Source organism: Protomyctophum bolini (assembly GCF_963924005.1).
Source record: "Protomyctophum bolini genome assembly, chromosome: 9".
Taxonomy (NCBI): Eukaryota; Metazoa; Chordata; class Actinopteri; order Myctophiformes; family Myctophidae; genus Protomyctophum; species Protomyctophum bolini.
Genome location: NC_137870.1, coordinates 38249690 through 38271775, shown reverse-complemented (window position 1 = coordinate 38271775; position 22086 = coordinate 38249690). Strand labels below are relative to the sequence as shown.

The following is a 22086-nucleotide window of genomic DNA, read 5'->3' as shown; positions in this document are numbered from 1 at the left end:
GGCGAGCCATCTTGGCTTACATCGTAGTAATCTGAGTTGGTCGTTGAGAGACATGCTTTGCTCTGCGTCTTGGAAAAAAAACTGTCCTTGAGGGCAAGTATTAAAGTAAAAATTGTAAATATAATGAATTGGGGCGGACCAAGTCAGAGCATTGTGAACAACATTGGAAGTGTATTGATGAGTGGTGACTGGTTAGAAATATAGCATTAATATTGCCATTGATTTGTCTGTTCCTCAGCTGGAGATCAACCTCAAGGACCAGATCCTGGTGCTGGACGAAGCCCACAACATAGAGGACTGTGCCAGGGAGAGTGCCAGCTACACGCTGGACCAGAACAACCTGAAGTTGGCCATGGACGAGCTGGACGGCATGGTATCGCGCGACATCCGGAAGGCTGACCACCAACAGCTCAGAGCCTTCTGCTACAGCCTCTTCAAGTCAGGGACCTGACGTTATACATACAAAACAAACTCTGAATTAAGCCATACATATCTATTTGTGTACCAATATTATGTTTTTAAATATTAAGCCATACATATTGTGTGCCAATATTACGTTTTTACATAATAAACTCAATGTTTTTTGGGGGGTTATTTTCCATAGCTGGATGGTGGAGAGCCAACGCCTGCTTTTGGACCGGGGCTATGATACGTCCTCTAAAGTGTGGACCGGCAAGGAAGTCCTGGGTATATTCCATGGCATGGGCATCACTGCTGCCACCTTTGCCATGCTGCAGGTAAAAAGGAGTCACCTGACTTTACTTGCAAACTCATTAGCCTTGTTGCCACTTCCTGACAAAAAGCTTCTGTTCTCTCTCTCTCTCCCTTCTCATAGAAAAGTTTAGCAGCAGTGTTGGAGAAAGAGGAAATTGTTGTGCATCTGAGTAAAGAGGTAGAGATACAGGTTCAAATCATCAGTTCAAACACTTCCATCATCCTCAAAGGTCTCTTCATGGTGTTGAACTACCTCTTCAAGGAGAACTGCAGGTCAGAGTTCCAGGCTGCCTGGTTTTGATTTCTGCTCACAAATCAGTAGTAATTTGTGTCAAGTGCCAAAAATGTAATTAAGTTTAAAAAAAACTTAATTAACATGTCAGTTTATGTTGTGCGACGGGCATCTGCAGCCACCCTGCTGACCCGGAAATGTAAACTCTGGGTTGTTTGACTCGTTTCTAGCGCTTATTGTGTTACTCTTTGGGTATATTTGTACATTTCCACCTTCAGTCGATGCTTCATATCCATATGAGTGAAAAGGCCGGGATGATCGGTTTATTTTTCAAACAGTTCTTATATGAAGAGATCTAAAATGGGGATTTCAATGCAAATTAAAAGTACACAAACCTGTGGACTGGCGCCCTCTACTGACAGTGAAGTCAAGACTTCGGTGCTCTATTGTATTATAAACATACAAATAATATTATTTTCTATTCAATCTTTCATTTCCCCCCATATTTGAGAAATATTTGAAAATCTAATATTTTACCAGCCCTAGTGGGTGGATCATATGTTGGATATTTTTTATGTTTGAATCTGATGCTATGCTAATGGATGGATTCAAACTGTGTGTCTGTGTGTCTTTGTGTGTTTGTGTGTGTGTGTGTGTAGGTATGCTGAGGACTACCGTGTGGCCCTACAGCAGACCTATGCGTATACCACTCAGGTCCAGCCAGACGTCGCTGATAGCAATGGCTTCTTCGCCCGTCCCTCACGCGGGAGATGGCGGGGGCAGAACACCCGCGTCAAGACGCAGGTCCACACGCTCAACTTCTGGTGCCTCAACCCCGCTGTGGTGAGAGGTTAGGTCTGGCACATGCAGGCTCCATAAGTCTCCGTCGTTATTTGGATAAGCGGTTGAAGATGGACGGATGTTCGGGGTAGAATTGTTCGCTAATGCAAATTACGTAACTTCCGATGTCACAGCCACTACCTAAACATGGCCAGTAGAGCGAAGATAACTGATAAAGCACACTTTATAATAATGCGACCTGCTTTTTACACTTAATTAAGCGAAATTATCATTAATTGGTTGTACTAAGATATGGGCAGTGGAGAGGTATAAGAGCGTCTCTGCTCTGGCCTACTCTAGTACCTGTAACCTGTTAATTGCTTCCTGTTTGTTGGACCAAATCACAATAATACAACTGTTAACATGATGCTACACTAAACCGCACAGATTGTTCAAATCATGTTCTTAAAAGTGACTTGATACTTACTTGATATAGCAATCCGGTGTTCTGTGCAGTAGCGTAGGTCACCACTGTGTTCACTAGACCAGGGGGGTGAGAATCCCTGCACTAGACCACACTTAGCCACTACGGTCCTTTGTGTTCTGAATGATTTCCCATTGTGGTCTAATGTACTGTAGCCTTTTTAAAGGCTTGCTTGTTTTGTTTTTGTGTACATACTGTACTATACATCTCTCTCACAGGCCTTCTCTGACCTGAGTGGATCGTTACGTACCATCGTCCTAACCTCAGGCACGCTGTCTCCCATGGCCTCCTTCGCCTCAGAATTAGGGGTCAAATTCTCCATCCAGCTGGAGGCCAGCCATGTCATCGGCAAGTCCCAGGTCAGTAGACGTGGACGGAGCTTCAAAAGGCTGAGCTTTGTAGTTTCTTTTTGCCCAAGTCATGAAATAAAATCTATATTATAATATTGATATTTCTTATTTTGCAAGATCTACTGTACACTTAAAACCAATTTTGGTTGAATTCGGTTATACACACACATGTGACTAAAAGCTGTGTGTGTGTGTGTGTCTACTATATTACGAACATAGATGGATAGAAAGTCAAAGAAGAACACTATTAGCTTGTGGAAGTGTGTGCTTTTCATCGTGGAAAAGTCAGGGAATCAATTGTATGCGGTTTGATGGAAAACATGGCAGAGATCTTAACTCACTGTTCGCACAGAAATAGCTTGACGCTACACAGTTATTCTTCAGTGACAAACGTAGCACAGATACAAAGTGACATGCCATGTACCCTTTAAAAGGATCCCTGGCTAATAAGATTTATATGCCTTAACAGATTATACTTGCCCTCTATAACTAAAATTAGAAAACACTTCAATATTTTATTTATCGTAGAAATTGTTAATCTTTCACTCAATAGGGAAAACTCCTGTCATAGGTTGATGTGTAATTTGCCCATGTGTGCCAGTCCAGCCCTATGGATTGTGCTAATAAAATGTGTTAATAAAAGGTATTTATAAAATTGCTTTGATGCTCATATTAACCTTAGGAAGTATTAAGTTGTTTTTATTCACACATGCATTCAATAAATGTCATAGGCCTGGAGCACACAGGTACAGGCTTTGGTTCCGACACACCAAAGGTATGACAGTCATAAGACCGTCAACCTACCCCTAACCCTAACCGCAAGCCAACACATGTCGGGAGCGACGAGCGAAAAACTGACGAGATAAATCAAATATTTAATTTTAGTTATAGAGGGCAAGTAGAATGGTTTAAGGCATATAAGTCCTATTAGCCAGGGATCCTTATAAGGATCATATTATGTTTGTAATATGTTTTACATATTCCCGTGTAACACTGTTATCTCTATAGCATGCTTCCAAAACGCTTCACAAGTTTCAATTCCCCCCTTTTCCCCAGGTGTGGGTGGGCACTGTGGGTGCAGGTCCCCAGGGCAAGAAGCTGCTTGCCACCTTCCAGAATGTTGAGACCTTCTCCTTCCAGGACGAAGTGGGCGGCCTGCTGCTGCACGTCTGCCAGACCGTGGCCAAGGGTGTGCTCTGCTTCCTTCCTTCATACAAGGTAACCAAATTAACCTCCTGTGAAGAGTGGACATAGGTCATTACTAAAACTACAGTAGAAGCCCTACTAGCAGTCCCTACACTGCCTGCTGCTCCTTACACCCAATTGGAACTTCACTCTAGGGACCGGCGCTGGAGGAAAAGTGTTGGGACATTTTGGTCTTTGTTAGGAAATGCCATTGGGTCACCATAATGAGTAGGGCTCATCCACCAGGGAGTAGTGCCTGTGAGGTTTGTGTCAATCTGCCAAATCGGATTTAAGATATCTTGTATGCAAGTGGGTATTTTGATCTAATGGTGGCGGTAGAGGAAGGTTTGTTTGTTTTGGTCACCAAAATAACGAAGGTGCACATTTAATGGCAATCCAGCTAGTAGCTTTTGAGATAAGGTACGGTACTAAAGTGGTGGATGGACTGACCATCCACAACACTTAGTTGTTACTGGGGCTAAAATAAGAGCATTTAATGAGCTAAATATACATTCTTTGACAATTGTATATTTTAGAAATCTATACGTTCCATGTCAACAAACATTTTCTTGCTGTATGAGTTGAGTAGCAGGATTCTTTAAATGATTTCTATGTTTATAGTGATAGATAGAATGTAGATGGATATAGAGTATTGTTAGTTGAGGTAAGCACGGAAGTGTCAAGCTGCTCCAATCACATGCGCCCACATTCCTAATGGCTATAATAACTAGTCTTTTTAAGCAGACTGACTTTCACTATTACATGCTCAACATCTCTCACTGCTTCCACTTTGACAGCTTGTCAGCAATCAAGCTCTCTCCAGTCTCCACCTCCCCAACCTCCTCCTGTAGTAGCATTTATCTTTCGGTATTGCGATGTGAGAAGTTTTTGTTTATTAATATTATAATTATATCTTTAGGCTCTGCTTCAGGGGGGTTTGTGATCTTTATTCTGTATACATGGAGTAAATACAATTATCATTGCAAAAAATAGTTTCATTTTGATGAGTGTGTGTCTCTGGCCACAGTTTAGTTATATACACAGTATTGATGATCTTCTTGTTCTTTGTGTTAAGTTGTAATACAATGTCCTTATGTTTCCATACCAATTAAACTTGGTGGACAGTCGATAAGTTTCATGTGACACAGTCCTGGATTGTGTCGTTGTTTAGCACGTTCACTTCCATTTTGTGCCACAAGGAGGTGTAAGAGACCACACTTTAATGGCAAGGCCAAAAGTTCCATTGTGTGAAGACTAAAAGCATTTAGCATCTATGACAGCTTTTTGCCCATTCTTCTTTCTGGACAAGACGGATTCCAACACTAATAACGAGCTGTGGATGATGTCATATTGTTAAAGCCGGTCATTACCAAACAATACGCCTACCTGAGAATCCCAAAGATGTCGCCTTTGTCTCATGATTGACTGTATCCTCTTTCAGCTAATGAGGGCACTTCTAAGGGCCCTCTGATAGACACTTTGTCGTCCTTTGTTTGTTATGCATTTTTGCCGATGAATAATTAATTTCCACTCTAGCTCAGTTGTCACATCAGCTGTCTTGATGGCCAGCTGGTTTTCACATATCATTATCTGTGTGTCCGTGTTTGGCGTGAGGCATTCTCAAATTTTGAGCTCTAATGACATTAAAGCAGTTTAAAAAGTGGCGATGATGAGAACCTGCTAACATGGATCAGTGCCTTTTTAAAGCAGGTCATTAAATGTCAAATGTTTCATCCAAATGACACCAAGTCTTATTTTTTTTTAAAGATTTGTTTTGGGGCTTTAATTATAGGACCGTAGACTGACAGGGAATGGGGAGAGAGATGGGGAGTGACACGCAGCAAAGAAAATCTTCTTTGCATTTATCATTCCGTTTTTCACCTTTCAGAATATGATTACGTCCTCTCCACTGTGTTTGTTGGAATTTTCATCCAGGCTTCCTTTGTCTGATATCCAGTTGCAATTCTTTTAAGGGAAGCTGAAACACTAATCTTCGGGACGACGCTTTTTCCGCATTTTTGCCCTTCATTTTGTCAGCCTGTGACGCCGGCAAAACGAACACTGTGCAGTGGGATACGTTTTTCATATTTTTTTTTGTATTATTGATGGCCGTGTAGGAGTCTATCTCTCTCTCTCTCTGTGTCTCTCCATGGCGATGCATTAATATTTAATCTGCAGTCAGCTCTTAAAGATGAGGAGATGAAGGGATATGAGGGACTGGGGTATTAATTGGAGCCCATGGAGGCCTTGTTGGAGCCACTGAGTCCCGTCTGCCCTGTGATATTTCTGGCGTGCGTGCGTGCGTCTGGGTTGGGCGTGCGCGCGTGTCAGGAAGGGTCATCTCCAGGCGTCCCTCTTCAGTGTGTCTGGGCGATTCCTATCAGCTCCCATATATATATATACGCTGCTGAGAGAGAGAGAGAGAGAGTAGGCCGACAGGGTCAGAGTGTCGTTCCTCCAGGCTGTGTCTGCTGCTGGCCTCAGACAGTTTCTCATGCACACGCGTGTGCCCCACACACACACACACACACACACACACACAGCATATAAACATGCATGCTCTGTCAGACATGTCTGCTGTATGCACTGTATAATACAGTATACAGTACCTCCAAGTACATAAACACCAACATGCTGCACATTTGGCTTTTGCACATTTGCTGAATAAGTTTCCATTGTAAATCTTCAGACCGACAAAGTGTGGCCACAAACATGATTATGTGCACACACACACACACACACACACACACACACACACACACACACACACACACACACACACACACACACACACTTTCCCTGAGAGAGCCCCCACTGGTGCTGTGGTTTTGTAGCACTTCAGCCTCAACAGCCCCCCAGTTAATGCCCATTAAAACCACAGCAGCCATCGGGCCGTCTGGTCCCAGCCACGAGAGGACGGGACCGAACACACCGCAGGAGGGGACTGATGGGTTATTATGAAGAGAAAAAAAAAAAGAATGGCGGCGTGGTAAGAGAGGTGAAAAGATCTGGGGGAAATACAAGATGCTTTTAAAGGAGATTAAGATAAGGGCCATTAGGGGTGATGTCGCCTCGCTGTCTGTGTGAAGACGCACCCGCCACTGGCGCCTGGGGCTCGGGGCTGAGGGGGGTGGAGTGGGGGGGGGGGGGGGGGGGGGTGTATGTCATATCAAAGTCAAAGTGGACTGCAGGGTGAGTGCACAAACCAACACATGCTGCCCTTGGTATCTCTCTGGGTATCAGGAGTGCCCTGTTGGCGAAGCACCACGGTGTGTTTGTGTCTGTGGGTGTGCATGCATGCATGCATGCATGTTTTCCTGCTGGGTGGACTAAAGGACTAAAGGTGACTCATGAGGGTTCATTAATGTCCTCCCAATGTTGACATTTTGAGAGGTTAAAGTCAAAGTGAGGACCTTTCGCTGGTCCCGACTAGGGACGTGTACCGACGAGACATTTTGGCCGATATCGATAATATCCGATATAATGAATTGCTGTTATGGCCGATAACCGATTATTGTCGATATGATCTCATTCTGTATTTAAAAAATTATAATAATTTTGTCCATTCTGAAAAATGGCTTATAAACACTGACCTTGGAAAAAACTATGGATGCGCCGTTATTGAAACGTTGGCCCATATCCGTAACATAAACGGCTTGAATGTAGTATTTTTTTATTGAAATGTTGGCACATATTATCCAAACAAACGGTTGACTCGTTGACTCTTTTGAAAGCTTCCCCAGAAAACACGGATGGAATTTGCAGCCTTCATGATCATGACAAAAGGCGTTTTATTTTTCAACATAATTATTATAAAATAAAATATCTGCTAAACCCGATATTTTATTACCGATATTGCATTTTAAGGCCGATATCGGCTGATGCCGATTAATTGCCCATCCCTAGTCCCCACTTTTCAGAGGGCAATCTTCGGTTTAGTGATGGATATTCGTGTTAGGCTACGGTTTAATATTGGGTATTACGGTTAGGCTTATGGAGTGTATGTACTCATTAGAAAGTCTTCATAAGTATAGTTCTGGTCTGTGTAATGTGTGTATGTACAGTATGGGTGCGTCCGTGTCTGTACATATTAGTTTCTTTGCCCAGTGTAGCATGTCCGTCCTGATAGTTAAAGCTAAGATGATGTTTTATATGAGCTTTTACAGTGGAAACTTCAAGGTTACTGCTGCTGTGGTATGTCTCGCTAAGTTGGAGGGTTTGTAGAGGAGTCTTACAGTGTCAGACTTTCCAGAAGACATTCTTTTACAACATCAAAAGTGACCCCCGTTGCCCTTCGTCCTTTTGGACATAACCACTGAACGTTGTTGTATTCCTGGACCTTTCTCTTGAGCACTGCGAAGAACTAGTCAGGTTTGTGAGGTGACACCTTGAGCGCCTTGTTTCAAGGAATCGGAGCGTGAGATTGTCCCATGGACTCGTTTCTTGCCGCTTGACGGCCTGAACAGATAAGAACAAGCAGGCGTTCCAGCCGCTGTCAGCTCGTGTGAGAGCAGCTCGCCGTGTTCTTCTCTGTGTTACTTTGACACCACCAGTGTGGAGCAGAGGAGGAGTGGCAGGCTGGAGGTGCCAGGTGGCTCAGGGCTCCACTCTCTCCGCCACACACGTTGGCGTGATGGTCGCTGTGATATTTGGAGGCTGAATAATTCACGGCGCCACAACACGTTTCCCCTCGCCACCAGCGAACAGCGGTGCCTGGCCGCATGTTTCTTTAATGCCACTTGCCTCGGAACCCCCTCCATAATTCAACAGGCACATAGTGGAGCCGCGACGTGTCGCCACACAGCTCCCTGACACCAGGGACGGAGGGATACGAGATAAAGAGAAGCCAGATGCACAGGAGTGAACGATGGAGAGATGGCGGGGTTGGAAGAAGTGCGAGAGTGGTTTGCAGTCCAATGGCTCTCGCTGTTAGTCTTAAGTTACCACCCTGTCGCGGTTGGACTGAAGAGATCTGGCCCACTCTGCCTGGAGCCGAGCATTGCACCTACTGTGCCCATAAAATCTACAATGAATTATTCAAGTTTTGTTGTGCGTTGTGAACCAGAATGATAAATGCTGCCCGTTGCCAGCTGTGTGTTGTTGCCTGGGCAACTGTGTTCTTCTGCAACAACTTGGAACGTTGCGCCGATGGGTCACGAAATGATTGGCAAGCTAATTGCACTGTAGATCAATCGGGGGGGGGGGGGGGGGCGGGGCGCCAAGTGCTTGCAACGTATGCCTTACCTTGTTAGTGAGTGGTAGCATTAGTAAATCCTGCTCACTTACAACTGTCTTGTGGGATCCTGTCTTAAAACCCATTCTGGGCAGGAACCCCTTTTGGTGTATTAAGCATTATGTTATTGTTATTCTTTAGCTATTGAAAAATAGCAGATCTACAAGCTCATAGCGCGGCACCAAGTGCCACGCTACGAGCTTGTAGGTCTGCTATTTTAGAAAAATCGCGAAAATGTGGAAGCAAATCTTTGAATGTATATTCTTTCAGAGGGAACGTTTTTATCTCAAATATTTGCTTCTGGAGGGTCCCTGGAACAACATATTTTCAGATGGGGGTTTTGGGGTCCTTGACATGAAAATGTTTGAGAACGGCTGACATAGAAACATGTGTTTTTCAGGGAAACTGTCAGGATTTAGAAGACATTTGTAGAATCGTTCCCAGGTCTAAATGGGTTAACGGCGCTTTATTGGGCAAAGTTTCAAACCGATTGTGAAATTGTCCGATCAGTCTGACCTCGTTTAAGTCGCTTGCTCTGTCATACCTCATTGTAGTTAACACTAATACCTCATTGTAGTTTAGACTAAAGGGCCTTTTGTACAATATGTTCTGAACGTGGATGTACGGTAACATACATATGTATACATCCAGTGCACCTTGCGTCTACGTAACCTTTGTATCCGTAAGCTTTCAGAAATCGTGCACGAAGATGAATGAAATGAATTCATAGTACGGGACACAAGTATCCATACATGTATAAATGGGCCTTAATGCTGCACATAAAGTATATTGCAAAAAAATATATATATATATTCTATTTGATATATATATATTTTTTACTACTGCTTAATTAATTTGAATTATATTAAAACATACATACTTAAAACTGATTTGTCCCCTTACGATTGTATTTCACAGCACGTTACGGTGATACGAGTATGTGAAACTACAACAAAAAGGTGCCAGTTATATATTAAAATAAGGCCCATGTTGAAGTTTTTTCTCTCCTTTTGCCATGTTGACACAATAAGACGCCATTTATTTTCTTTCCCACATTTCATGGATCCTGATTGAAGAAATGCATCACTGGTGTTGAATTTATCTTGCATTTGTTATTTCTATGCGCTAACAAGTGTATGGTTTTATTTGAGTTTGTCTATTGTGTGAGTGTGTGTGTGTGTGTGTTATGTGTGTGTGTGTTATATATGTGGTGTTGTGACCCAATTGTATGACGCCTTTGGGTTGCTTCTGTCGTGTTTGTGCACCTGAGCGTAAGCAGACTGTGCAGATTGACATTTTACATCCTGCTGCAGCCCACCGCGGTCGGCCAACCTGGCGTGGGGCCTGTGGAAACACCAGCCTGTCAGAGAATGGTCCTGAATTAGTGATGATGGCCATGTGCTCACCCATCGCCACCATGAATCACGTGCGCGCGCGCACGCACACACACACACACACACACACACACACACACACACACACACACACACACACACACACACACTAAGATAATTGGATATTTTTGCCCACATAGAGGTGAAAATGTAGAATCACAATCAGTCTCCTCAGTTTGGCCTCTTAATGACCCATTGATTGCATAAGAGTGAAGCGATGAAATAATCAGAACATTTAGATGGCGGTCCACACTGACTGAGGCCAGCCCAGCCCCACAGTCACCCTGCTTCTGACCGGCTCCAGCACAGCTCCGAACGACACAGGCTCCGCTCTGTCAAGATGAAGGATACGGAAAATGTGCCCGTAATTAAATGGCAGCATCTCAGACAGACACAGAGTGATGTTTACTCACAGCGTCTGTAAGATAAAAGCATTAGGGACCATTACCCCCAGCGACCCATGGGGTAACCTAGAGTGGGACTGGATTGAGTTTCTCCCTCCCCTGCTCTCGTATAAGGCCTTACAAATTACAGCTCAGGGAATATAAACAAGTTTGCACAAGGACTCTTTGTGCGTGCATGTGTCCCTGTCTTTTAACCCATTTTGAGCGGGAACCCCTTTTGGTGTTTTAAGCATTATGTTATAATTTAGCTATTGAAAAATAGTGGATCTACAAGCTCATAGCGCACAACCGAGTGGCGCGCTACGAGATTGTAGGTCTGCTATTTTTTTTTTAAATGTTAAAATGTGGCGCAAATCTTTAAATATATATTTCAGAGCGAACATTTTTAACTAAAATATTTGCTTCTGGGGGGTCCCTGGAACTACATATTTTGAAATGGGGGTCCGTGGCCCAATAGAGATAATTCTGGGGTCCTTGACATTAAAAAGGTTGAGCACCACTGACATAGAAACATAGGTTTTTCAGGAAAATGTTAGGATTTAGAAGCCTTTTTTTATCGACCGCAGTCCAAAATGGGTTAAGGGCCCTGGCGTTTTATTATCAGGTTACGCTGGGGTTATTATCAAGTTACCCGCCATTCCCGGGCAGAAATTAATAATGTTCGGCTGCAGGAGGAAGATCTAAGACGCTGACTCGGCTGACCCTTTCCCATCAATTTTATCAGTGAGAGCAACTTCGCCCGCAGCCTCTTTCTCTCCTTGTGGAATCAGCTTCTTTTCCAAGTGCAGCCTGCCAGATAATGGCTGTTTTGTTTAGTGGATAGATCTGCCTAAAGTACATAGCATGAATAATTCACATCTCGGTCAAGTTTGAACTGGGAAGCAATTGCGGGACAAACAGTTTGCCGAGTTGCAGGCATGTGTAAGAGGAGGGGGGAGGGGGAGGGGGAGGGGGTGGCACTTGTCCATGTAACGCCGCGTCTTACTCTTTAGCGACTGTCTCATGTTTTATTAATGGGGGAACTTCCTGGAGCCTCGCTTGCATCAGGAGGCAACAGCCTGATGAATTCTGCCTCATGCTTCATTTCACCATCACAGTGAGGGCAGTTGCACTGGCATGCGAGGAACTATCAACGCTCTAGCAGTCTCGTCTACATGTTCGCATCTGTTCTCCGTGCTGTGGATACCTCGCAGACCGAATTTATTTTCAGAGCACCGTGGTCTGGTGTTTTCACGCGGCGTTGGACTCGGCTGTTCTTTCTGTAGGTAAACAGGAGAGGTTCACGCGTGCGTACAAGACCCTTATGAATATTTCCCCCTACCCTCCCATTGGACAAGCAGCTCCTTGCCTTGGTCCTTCTGCATCACACTATCAACCCTCTGGTGGGAAGTTTTCTGCAAACTACATGAAGAACTTCTACTTGGCACCTTTAACACATTTCCAAGCCAGTGATGATGCTCTTTGTTTGTGAAGCCGTGCTTTTTCAACGATTTAAAATCTACACGGTCCAGACACGACTAGAGCTCTGCTGGGGAGAGGGATTTTAGATCAATGCTCCTCCCCTGAGAATCGCTGAGTTTTTGCACTAACAATTGTGCAGCAATAATTAATTTTGATTATGAAGGGGCAAGTTTCTAAGCTAAATGAGGACAGGATGGATGGATGCTTCAAAATCCGTTAACTTTGAGTATGGGACTTTGAGAGTGCTGGAGGCTATGATCGTTTTTTTAGCTCCTTGACAGGGTTTGCTACTGTTCGCCAAGGCATTTACCAAAATGAATAACCTAATGTTGCAACATTAGGTTATTACATGTCCTGTTTATCCTAGTGATGAGAACATGACTATTATGGGATGTGTTCACTTCACTTCACTTCAGTTGTAAAGCGACTATGGGCAAGCAGCACTTTGCAAACACTTACCCGACATTTCAAATCACAATCTTTGATTGCCTGGTGGACTGGCACTGGTACAAACATTCTGACACAGACATGACAATTGCACTGCAGGTTCCACAAAACATTGAATGGCAGAAATCTGTTCATTTTAGTGATCATTTATTTATTGTAATAATTATGTTCACACTTGCAGGGGAATTAATGAAATATGACTTGACTCCAAAAGTCAGAATTGTCTTAACTGGCACTATAGGCTGTCCAGTGTCTATAGTCTGCCCCATGACAAAAGCTAGGCCTACGTTAGTTCTTGCCTTTGACTTGAAAGTCCTGTCACACAGTCACCGTCATCTTTGTATGATATTTATGATTGTTCTCTTGGATCTACCCCCACTCATTTTTCATTTGGCTGTCTTATTGAGAGCCTCCACTAAGCTACAGTACATTCAGTTGCTGATATTGCCTCTTTTACAGTTTTATTTGTCTCCCATGAAATTAGCTTGGGCAAAAACATTTGTATGGAGTTTGCATCTAAATGGAGTTTGATCTCCAGATACAACTGCAATTTCAAACATCTGGTGCACTGATTCCATGGTGCATGTTTCCATTATCTGCTTTCTCTACATCAGCGGTTATCAAAGTGGGGGTCTGGGCACCCCCAAGGGGTCCTTGAGGGAGTTCCCCAGAGTTCTCAGTATAAATGAACATTGCTTTCACAATATAAATTGGGGGTCCCAGAGATAGAAATGCCATTAAATGGGGGTCCGTAGCCTAATGCATGTAAATCTGGGGGTCCTTGAAATTAAAATGGTTGAAAATTACTGCTAGAGCTGTAGAAATCTTCTCTCCCTGGCATATGTTTTGGGGGCTCTGCAGGCTAATGTTTCAATTTGGTGGTCCTTGACACGGAAATGTTTGAGAACCTCTGCTCGACGTTGTCTTCTAGATGCTGGACAAGCTGCGTGAGCGCTGGACCCAAACGGGCCTGTGGGAGAAGCTGGAGGAGATGAAGACTGTGATCACAGAACCCCGCGGCGGGGCAAAGGGAGACTTTGATGAACTTCTGCAGAAGTACTATGACGGCATCAAGTACTGCCAGGACAGAGGTGAGCGCCTACTATAGCACTAACCTTAGGACTTTGTTGTGGGAGGTCTGCGTTGTCGTTTTATGTTTTATTTATTTTGTTGTTTATGCTGCTGGTGTTAAAGGCAAGGCAAGCCTATTTGTATAGGGATGCACCGAAAGGGAAATTCTTGGCCGAAACCGAAACCGAATATAGGAAACCGAATATCCGAATATGATTAATATTATATATATTTTTTCCTACCATTGCTGTCATGGCCGTACCTTAAAGCTACCTGATTTATGGCAAAATAAATGGTTATGGCAAAACTTAACTTAAATAATAATCAATCTACCACAGGTCGTTTCGAGGAAGCAATCTGATTGGTTAAACCAGCACTGTTCACCACCTAATCAAAACAAAGAATTCAGCCGCTCTGTTCTCCCAGAGCGCTAGCAAACTCGGTGGCTAGGCTAGCTAGTTTCTTGGGACATTTGTGGTCGTAGAGACTACATCTGTCATTAAAAATATATATTCTTTCAGCGATTTTCTTAGTTTTAAGGGTAACTGTGGTAGAATTGCAATATTACACGAGAGGGTGTGGGTTAACGTGATTATTGCCACTTCAGTGATGCTTGCGGAACTCGACTCCGTCTCGTTCCTGACCGCATCACTGTCATGGCAATAATGACGTTAACTCACACCCTCTTGTGTAATATTGCTTAATTATTATGGGTTATAAACATTTATTCAGCTCTTCTGAATGCATTAATTGCATACACTATTCAGTGATATATTTTCTGGATATTCGATCTGAAACCGAATAGGCTGAAAATGCATTTTTTTGCCATTTTCTGCCGAATAGTTTCTGCGGACGAATATTCGGTGCATCACTATATAGCACATTTCATCAACAATTCATTTTCAAGTGCTTTACATAAAAATATTAAGCATTAAGACCCAGAACATTAAGACGAAAGGATAATACTAGGGGAAATTCAGTTGTCCTACTAGCAAGAAACACATAAGCAGTGTTGGTGAAGTTACTTTAAATTAGTAACTACCGTTGTAATTAGTAATTATTACTAGTTGCTGCTCTCAAAAAGTAACGTACTTTGCTAGGTACTACTGCATTATAAAAAGATTAACCCATTTTGTTTTAATTATGTTGTCATTTAGCTATTGAAGCTAATCGTGTGATAGATGGAGCATTGCTGATCGCCGTCTGCAGGGGTAAAGTGAGCGAAGGACTGGATTTCACCGATGACAACGCCAGGGCAGTTGTCACCATTGGCATTCCCTTCCCAAACATCAAAGACCTCCAGGTAAGAATAAAGGAAGCCTTGGTATTGACGTCTCTGTTCATCTACTTTCCTACTCATGTTCACTTTGTTTTTATTTTATTGTGATCAAGTTTTTGATCCCTACTGAGAATCATTCTTTTCTCAGTAGGGATGCATACTGTATATTTTTCATCCCCCTCACTCTACTTTTGTCCTCTCTTCTCACGGAATACTGCAAAAAATAATGCACGAGAATATTTATTTCACCCACCTATAACCCTGTGAAGTGATAATGGTACCGATTCTGATTCTCTACTCTCCATCACTGCTCCTTACTTACCTGTCAGAGCAAAGCCAAGCTTCCCCTGAAGACGTGTAGTTATTTAGCCTGGGTGCTGGATGGTTACCTAACTGCTGTTACTGATCGGGTTATTGGTGGCCGTCTGACATTATAGACTCCAGGTGAGCAAGCCTGACCCTGACCCACAGTCCCATATTTGAGCATTACTGTCTGACTCATCGTGACCTCATTGTCAAGACGGAAGCACCCAGAAAGAAATGGACTGAAAAGGGTAGGAGCCAAACCCGAGTTCCTGTTAAACACAAAGAAATCAAGTCCATATTTGGGCATGACTGACTCATGGTGACGTCATCGCAATGACAAGCAAACACAGCTGGATAGTATATGAGCAGATATTACATTGTCCTTCAAGCCGGATCCAGGGCCTACCACACCATTGTGAGATGTCAAGTCCACTGTGTAGTGGACAAAGGCTTTGCATGGCGGGCGAGTCAAGGCGATGGTCACGCGCCCAGCCCACTTATCAGGACTACGACCTTCTAGCCCTAGACGGTGGACGAAGACTACTGTCGGCGGCAGCAACCGGACACGCCTCAAACGACGAGCCGCTAAACTCGCCACGATTTCAGCCCACGGCCTTGACCTCTTCAAGTGGGCAGTCAGGCTGGCCAAACGACGACGAGATCAAGGACCTGCTCGGGAAGCTGATTGAACAAGGTCACTACCAGTCCGGCTGCCCGCCCACACACGGTGACCGGCCCCAGCGCTCGAGCGTCTCCCCCCGTCCACCGAGGCATACTGGATCCAACGAGTCCAGACTCCCACGGAGATTTAGCGAGTCGGAGCCCCAGTGCTCTGGTGACTCCCGCTGTTCACCGAGACATACCGGCTCCAATGAGTCCAGGCGTCCGCCGCAGAGACGTAGAGACTCGTCACAGTCCCAGTGCTCTGGGGACTCCGGCTGCTCACGGAGGTGTAGCTCCAACCTACCCGGATGCACAGAACTACGTCGGGACCCATCGGAGCATTCCGGTTCCTCTGATCATAACTGTACGTCGAAGAGACGTCAATCCCATTCCTCCGTACACGATGTCTCCCATGAGTCTAACCGTACGTCAAATAATCACCCCCGGGGATCTCGAGAACGAAATGATGTACTGTCCATTTTGTGACGGTAATAAACACAATCTCGATGGCTGTGGCAACTTCAAAATACTAACCACAGACCAAAAGAGAAGCTGGATCAGGGACGGACACCGCTGCTGGCAATGTGGACGAGCCCACACGGCAAGGGATTGTGATCTGAGAGTGAACTGCCCTCGGTGCCGTGACAGACACGTGCTTGCCCTCCACGACCTCAGCCCAGGCCTCGGCCGCAGTCATAAAAGGGCCAAGAAGAAGAAGAAGAAGCAGCTTGGACTCCTCATGCATACAAGGAAGCATGAGGTCAGTCCACTGTCCCCCCAGGTTGGCAGAGGAAGTGTAGCGCCCGCGTCATACCAAATGCCTAGACGGGTTGTGCAAGGAAGCGCTGTGATTGGCCAGTCGCTGTCATCGACAGCCTAAACCTAACCCTAACCTCAGTAAATGTAACTTGCCCCGGGGCGTGGTTATAAGCATGTGTAGGAATTAGTATGTCGCATAGCAGCGCCCAGGAATACATTAGATAATTGACACTGGGTGAAAAAAAACGGGTTGCAAAATTGAGGGATACAAATTACCAGTAAGACGTGCAAACGCGGGAAGCGAACGCAGCTGAGACCCTGCAGATAATGTCTGTCTGTCTGTGTGTCTGTCCCGCTGTATATGTGGACCTGGCCCCTTTTGTGCCCATATATGGAGCTGAGTGATTTCCCATTATTTGCTAATGTCGTGACTCCAATCTCGCCACCATAGACAATTCTCGAGCGGCTGTTCTGGAGCGGCTTTATGTCTATAAATGGAGATCACGGATGTTATCGGCGCATGCCCCCCCTTTTGTCTCCATATATGGAGCTGACTGATTTGTTTGTGCCTGATGCCGCAGCTGCGTTGCCATAGTGAAATGGCCACGGTTTTGTTTATGGTTTGGTTATGTTGTCATGGGGACGTGGTGGCCCTCCCATTGACCACGTTTTGAATAAGGATACTTACTGGTAGGCATACAGGATACTCCATATGCATATACTGTACATGGAGATCGGTTTGTGCAGAATTGCTTTATGCTGTATTGCTTACATATGCCCCAGATGTCAACAAAAGGTTGATATCTGAAGTCCTATATGGAGATATAGGCATAAATGGAGATCCGTTTATCCAGAACCGCTGCTCTGACACTTATGTCCTCCATATATGGGAAATATACTGTATTGATGTCTAGCCCATTTTAAACGGGAACCCCTTTTGGTGTTTTAAGCATTATGTTATACTTTAGCTATTTGGAAAATAGCAGATCTACAAGCTCATAGCGTGGCACCGAGTGCCACGCTATGGGCTTGTAGGTCTGCTATTTTTGAAAAATCCTAAAAATGCCCTTATCATACATCATTTGCATCATTCATAATATAAAACCTCATGCTCAAAGAGCTTTACGTTTAGAATACAGTAAATGTATTTAGGAAGGAAACACAGGAAAACAAATAGCTTTTTCATGAATAAATAAAAGAAGACAATGGAATATTTCACTTAACATGTTTGGGGTCAATTTTTATCTCGCCTTCATTCAGTATTGAGATATTTATGTTAGATTAATTAAAAACACTCGCCCTTGGTTCTGGTGACTGACATTGTCCTTCTAATGCTCGAGGGGTCCGTGTTTTTTTACATTACTTTTTTCATTCATTCTCTATAATTCTTTGGGAAAACTTGAAATATAAAATAACAGAATAAATGAAAAAAGTAATTGACACAAAACGGCCTCTTACCGTACAAGGGGAATTGTCCCTAGAAGGACAATATCGGTCACTAGAACCAAGAACGTGTGTTTTCAATTAGTCCGTTTAATCTGAAACGGTTAAAACTGGTTAAAATAAGTTTGACGTTTCAATGGGGTTATATAGGAAAGGGGCGTGTCTGATCAAATTCATGTCAAATATATTATACTGAATTGAGAAACTTAACCCATTCTGACCTGAGATCAGATTCTAAGAATGTCTTCTATGACAGTCTCTCTTCGATTTTTCAAAAATAGCAGACCTACAAGCTCATGGCGCGCCACTCACGCGCTATGAGCTTGTAGATCTGCTATTTTTAAATAGCTAAAGCATAACGTAACGCTAACACCAAAAGGGGTTCCCGCCTAAAATGGGATAATCAGTCCCCCACTCCCCCAGACATGCTCGCGCATTCTCTAACCACGTCGGTGGAGAAATGTCGACTTGAATGGACAAAGTACCGACATTGTGGAAGTGCATCTTTACCTAGTGTTCAATTAAGCTTATCTCTAACCATTCAACTTGATCATTGTCCTGTGTAAAGGAATGGAGAAAGCCACTCAAAGCTTAGCATACACATCCAAATGAACTCCTGGTTACCTGTGCTGTACATGGAGAACGGAAAAATGCGGTTCATGTCTCGAGAGGCACGAGGGAAAGCGCACAGTTAATGCGCCCCAAATATCAGTCACTCTTGACAGAACGGTACAGAAAAACCCTTACAAATAACACACATCCGCAGAACAAATGAAATATGAGTGTTAAGTATTGCTCTTATACTGCACGCACCTGCATTCATAATCTCTTTTTCTTTTTCCTTCAAATGTAGCTCAACCATGTCATTTAATATGCTACTGTACTTCAGCACAGTATAATTTAATATCCAGTACTTCATATACATTCACACACTACAGTACCACTGACTATGCCCACAATTCTTCACATAATGCCCAGCCTTAAACTGACCCAGTCTTTTCCCCCGCTTAAGGCGCCACTTTCCTAGATGCCTGCTCGGGCCCACATTCCCAGAGAACCTGAACTCTCTCAACTCAAGCACACAGCGTAGCATTTTACTGGCCCAGTTGTATTATTGCGACCAAGATCAAAGTACTGAACTTGAAGAGTCCTCTGCAGAGTGCCGCTTAAGCTGGTATTATACATGTAAACGTTTTTTTCTTTCTTCCAATGGCGTGTTTAACGGTGGATGGCCAAGTCCTGCGTGAGTGAGAGAAACAATCACTGCGTTTTACAAGCAATAAAAAGACACTTACAGCTGATAAGGCATCTGTCTCTCAGAATAATGAAGGGTCTCCACAGACCTTTTAAGACACCCATGCCGTGTTTGTCTCTCGGCTGTGATACTCGGTTAAAGGCGACTACCAGACTGTTTTATCTCTGCGTTTGCGGAGCGTGTGAAAAGGCCTGGAATGTTGAGGAGCTTTTGGAATAAAACGGATATAGGAGGGATGTATAGGAGCGGTAGTATATGATTACATTATTAACGTTGGTTTATATGGTGCTGTGCTCTTCAACCATATCAAAAGCTTTGCAAATTGTACGGTATCGGAACAGCACGAGCCCTTTGATGCCAGCATTCAATAAATAACAACATACCAGCATCATATATAATGTTGTCTATCACCTTTGCGTGTGTGCGTACAAACATGCACCCATGATCACTCTGTCTGAGGAGGAGGAGCTCGGTCACGAACAGCAGATGAGGTGCTCAGCAATCTCAGTGACAGGCACAAGATGTTGGACAGCCAGAGGCAAACACACTTGCTCGTGACACACACACACACACACACACACACACAGTCTCAAATGTAGTTCAAAAAGACAAATCGTGCCTAATGGTCAAATAATGTATTTAGGGATGAACAGGTACCTGTGGAGGACAAGGCCTCACAGCAAGTGAGTGATATCTTGACATTTTGACTAATCCCTTCCAGCTTGTGCTTTCTTGCACATTTAGGAGATTTGCTGGCAGCCAGAATTAGCTTTTTCACATTATGCAGCCTGTCATGTCAGATTGAGCCGTTGACATGGTACAGGCCGGGGATGCGGCAGGTCGGATGCTGAAATGGAACTCTGATTGGATTTAGATGACACCAGCGTCCCGGGGCTACTGGCCTTCCCGTCGGCGCGCCTGTCTGGGAAGTGGATTCTATAACCGCTCTGGTGTCTCATAGACTGGCAAACATGTCACCACGCAGCCGCCAGCCTTTGTGAGTGTTTCCATGACATGGATATACAATTTGTCTCCAAACAGAAAGCCTCTCTGCTGCGGTTATATTGTGTTAGACTGTGATATTTTTGACCCAAGCAGGCCCCATGATCTCAAACCCTTTTTCACGAGCCCAGGCCTAAGTTGAACAAACGTTGTATAATGTTTGTTTCAGCTTCCATTATGGAATGCTCATATAGCGAGGGTCAGGTGTTGTGTATCGCCATTTGAATGCTTCTGAGGTGAAGATGGGTCATTCTTCTGAGGTTTGTCATGGTCCTTTTGGTGGACCCTGCTTTTCATGTTTCCGTCCACAATGTACAGTAGCAGTTTGTTTTTATTGACTTGTGCTTTAGTTTGAAATGTACCCATTCTACATACTGTAAAATACAAATTTCAATCAATCCAACTTTTGAAGCGACAGCGTGACTGCTGTGTATTTGTGTTTATGTGCACCAGTCGAAACAGCCCTCATGGTGGTGTTTATATGTCTCGTTCTTGTGACAGTCAGAAGAAGGCGTTGGGGCACACAGTCTATAGTGTACCTGCAACATGGCTGTGTCTGTTTGGGCACTCAGGGCGAACACACGGTAGATGTCAAAAGCAATTAGTGCCCCCGTTCACAGGCGTGCTCCGCAAGCCAGCCCGTCAGACACCAGCTGAACTTTGCACTTGTCAATTAAGAAAGGTTAGCGCTAAAATCAACGGCGACAGATGCGAATGGATGGATGCTTAATCCCTGGCATTTTTGTAGAAAGTTGGCTCACATTTGGCCCGACCACCTACTTTAGTCCCCTCCCGTCTCTGCTGTTGTCTCTCCGTCATTGCTTCCCTTTAGCCCCTCTGCTCTCCTTTCACAACACATCCATCTACAAAGGCAGGAAAGGACAAACGACTTCAGGCCACTGGCTGAGGGTTGGCTCCGTCTCATATTCCTCGCCCCCTCACCTTCCTTCTCCACAGCCCTGATTAATCAAATTAAATTAAATCTTCCATAATAGCCATGCACGAAACCCCTCACCCAGGTGCTGCCCCACAGCTATGCTTATAATTTTCTAGAGCGTATTTAGTGCTTCAATGTTTTTAAAGAGTGTTAGCCTTTGTCCTAATTCTCTCTAGTAAAACCCACTGCTGTGAACAAAATGTAAATCAGTTTGATATATTACTTTGAAATGTTACTCCTACCAAATATTTACATTAACACATGTCTGACTGATTAGAAGAGTAGGAAGTATGATTAAAATCAGCATTGATTTTAAACGCGATGTTTTAAAAGTGTACAAAATTGAATGGCTTTCATGGTGTGTCTTTTGATGTTTTTCATGTGGACACGGTTTCATAATGTCTCATAATTTTGTATTTGTGATTTCAGTTGTTTTCCCCCGTTGTGTTCAGTTTGCCAAATGGCTTCCTGCTTCCCCGCCACGCATACAGTCCTTTGAACGTTGTGGGCCTGTTGTTTCAGGTGGAGCTGAAGATGAAGTACAATGACCAGCACTGCAAAACCAGGGGTCTTCTCTCGGGCCACCGCTGGTATGAGATCCAGGCCTACAGGGCTCTTAACCAGGCACTGGGGAGGTGAGAGCATGTGGACGCACTCTACAAGGCAATCCGTCTTCTGTATTCCGCC

At 44.1% G+C, this 22086-nt stretch overlaps 1 protein-coding gene across 1 annotated transcript in view; it reads left to right on the top strand.

Moving 5' to 3' along the window:
* brip1 (BRCA1 interacting helicase 1) overlaps positions 1 to 22086 on the top strand; it is a 42623-nt gene that overhangs the window by 16178 nt on the left and 4359 nt on the right. Inside the window, exons 9-17 of the mRNA XM_080772333.1 lie at positions 239 to 438; positions 605 to 737; positions 836 to 987; positions 1606 to 1789; positions 2429 to 2569; positions 3617 to 3778; positions 13616 to 13775; positions 14913 to 15058; positions 21922 to 22034. Coding sequence (XP_080628459.1) covers positions 239 to 438; positions 605 to 737; positions 836 to 987; positions 1606 to 1789; positions 2429 to 2569; positions 3617 to 3778; positions 13616 to 13775; positions 14913 to 15058; positions 21922 to 22034 — 1391 coding nt within the window. The remainder of the gene's footprint in view (positions 1 to 238; positions 439 to 604; positions 738 to 835; positions 988 to 1605; positions 1790 to 2428; positions 2570 to 3616; positions 3779 to 13615; positions 13776 to 14912; positions 15059 to 21921; positions 22035 to 22086) is intronic.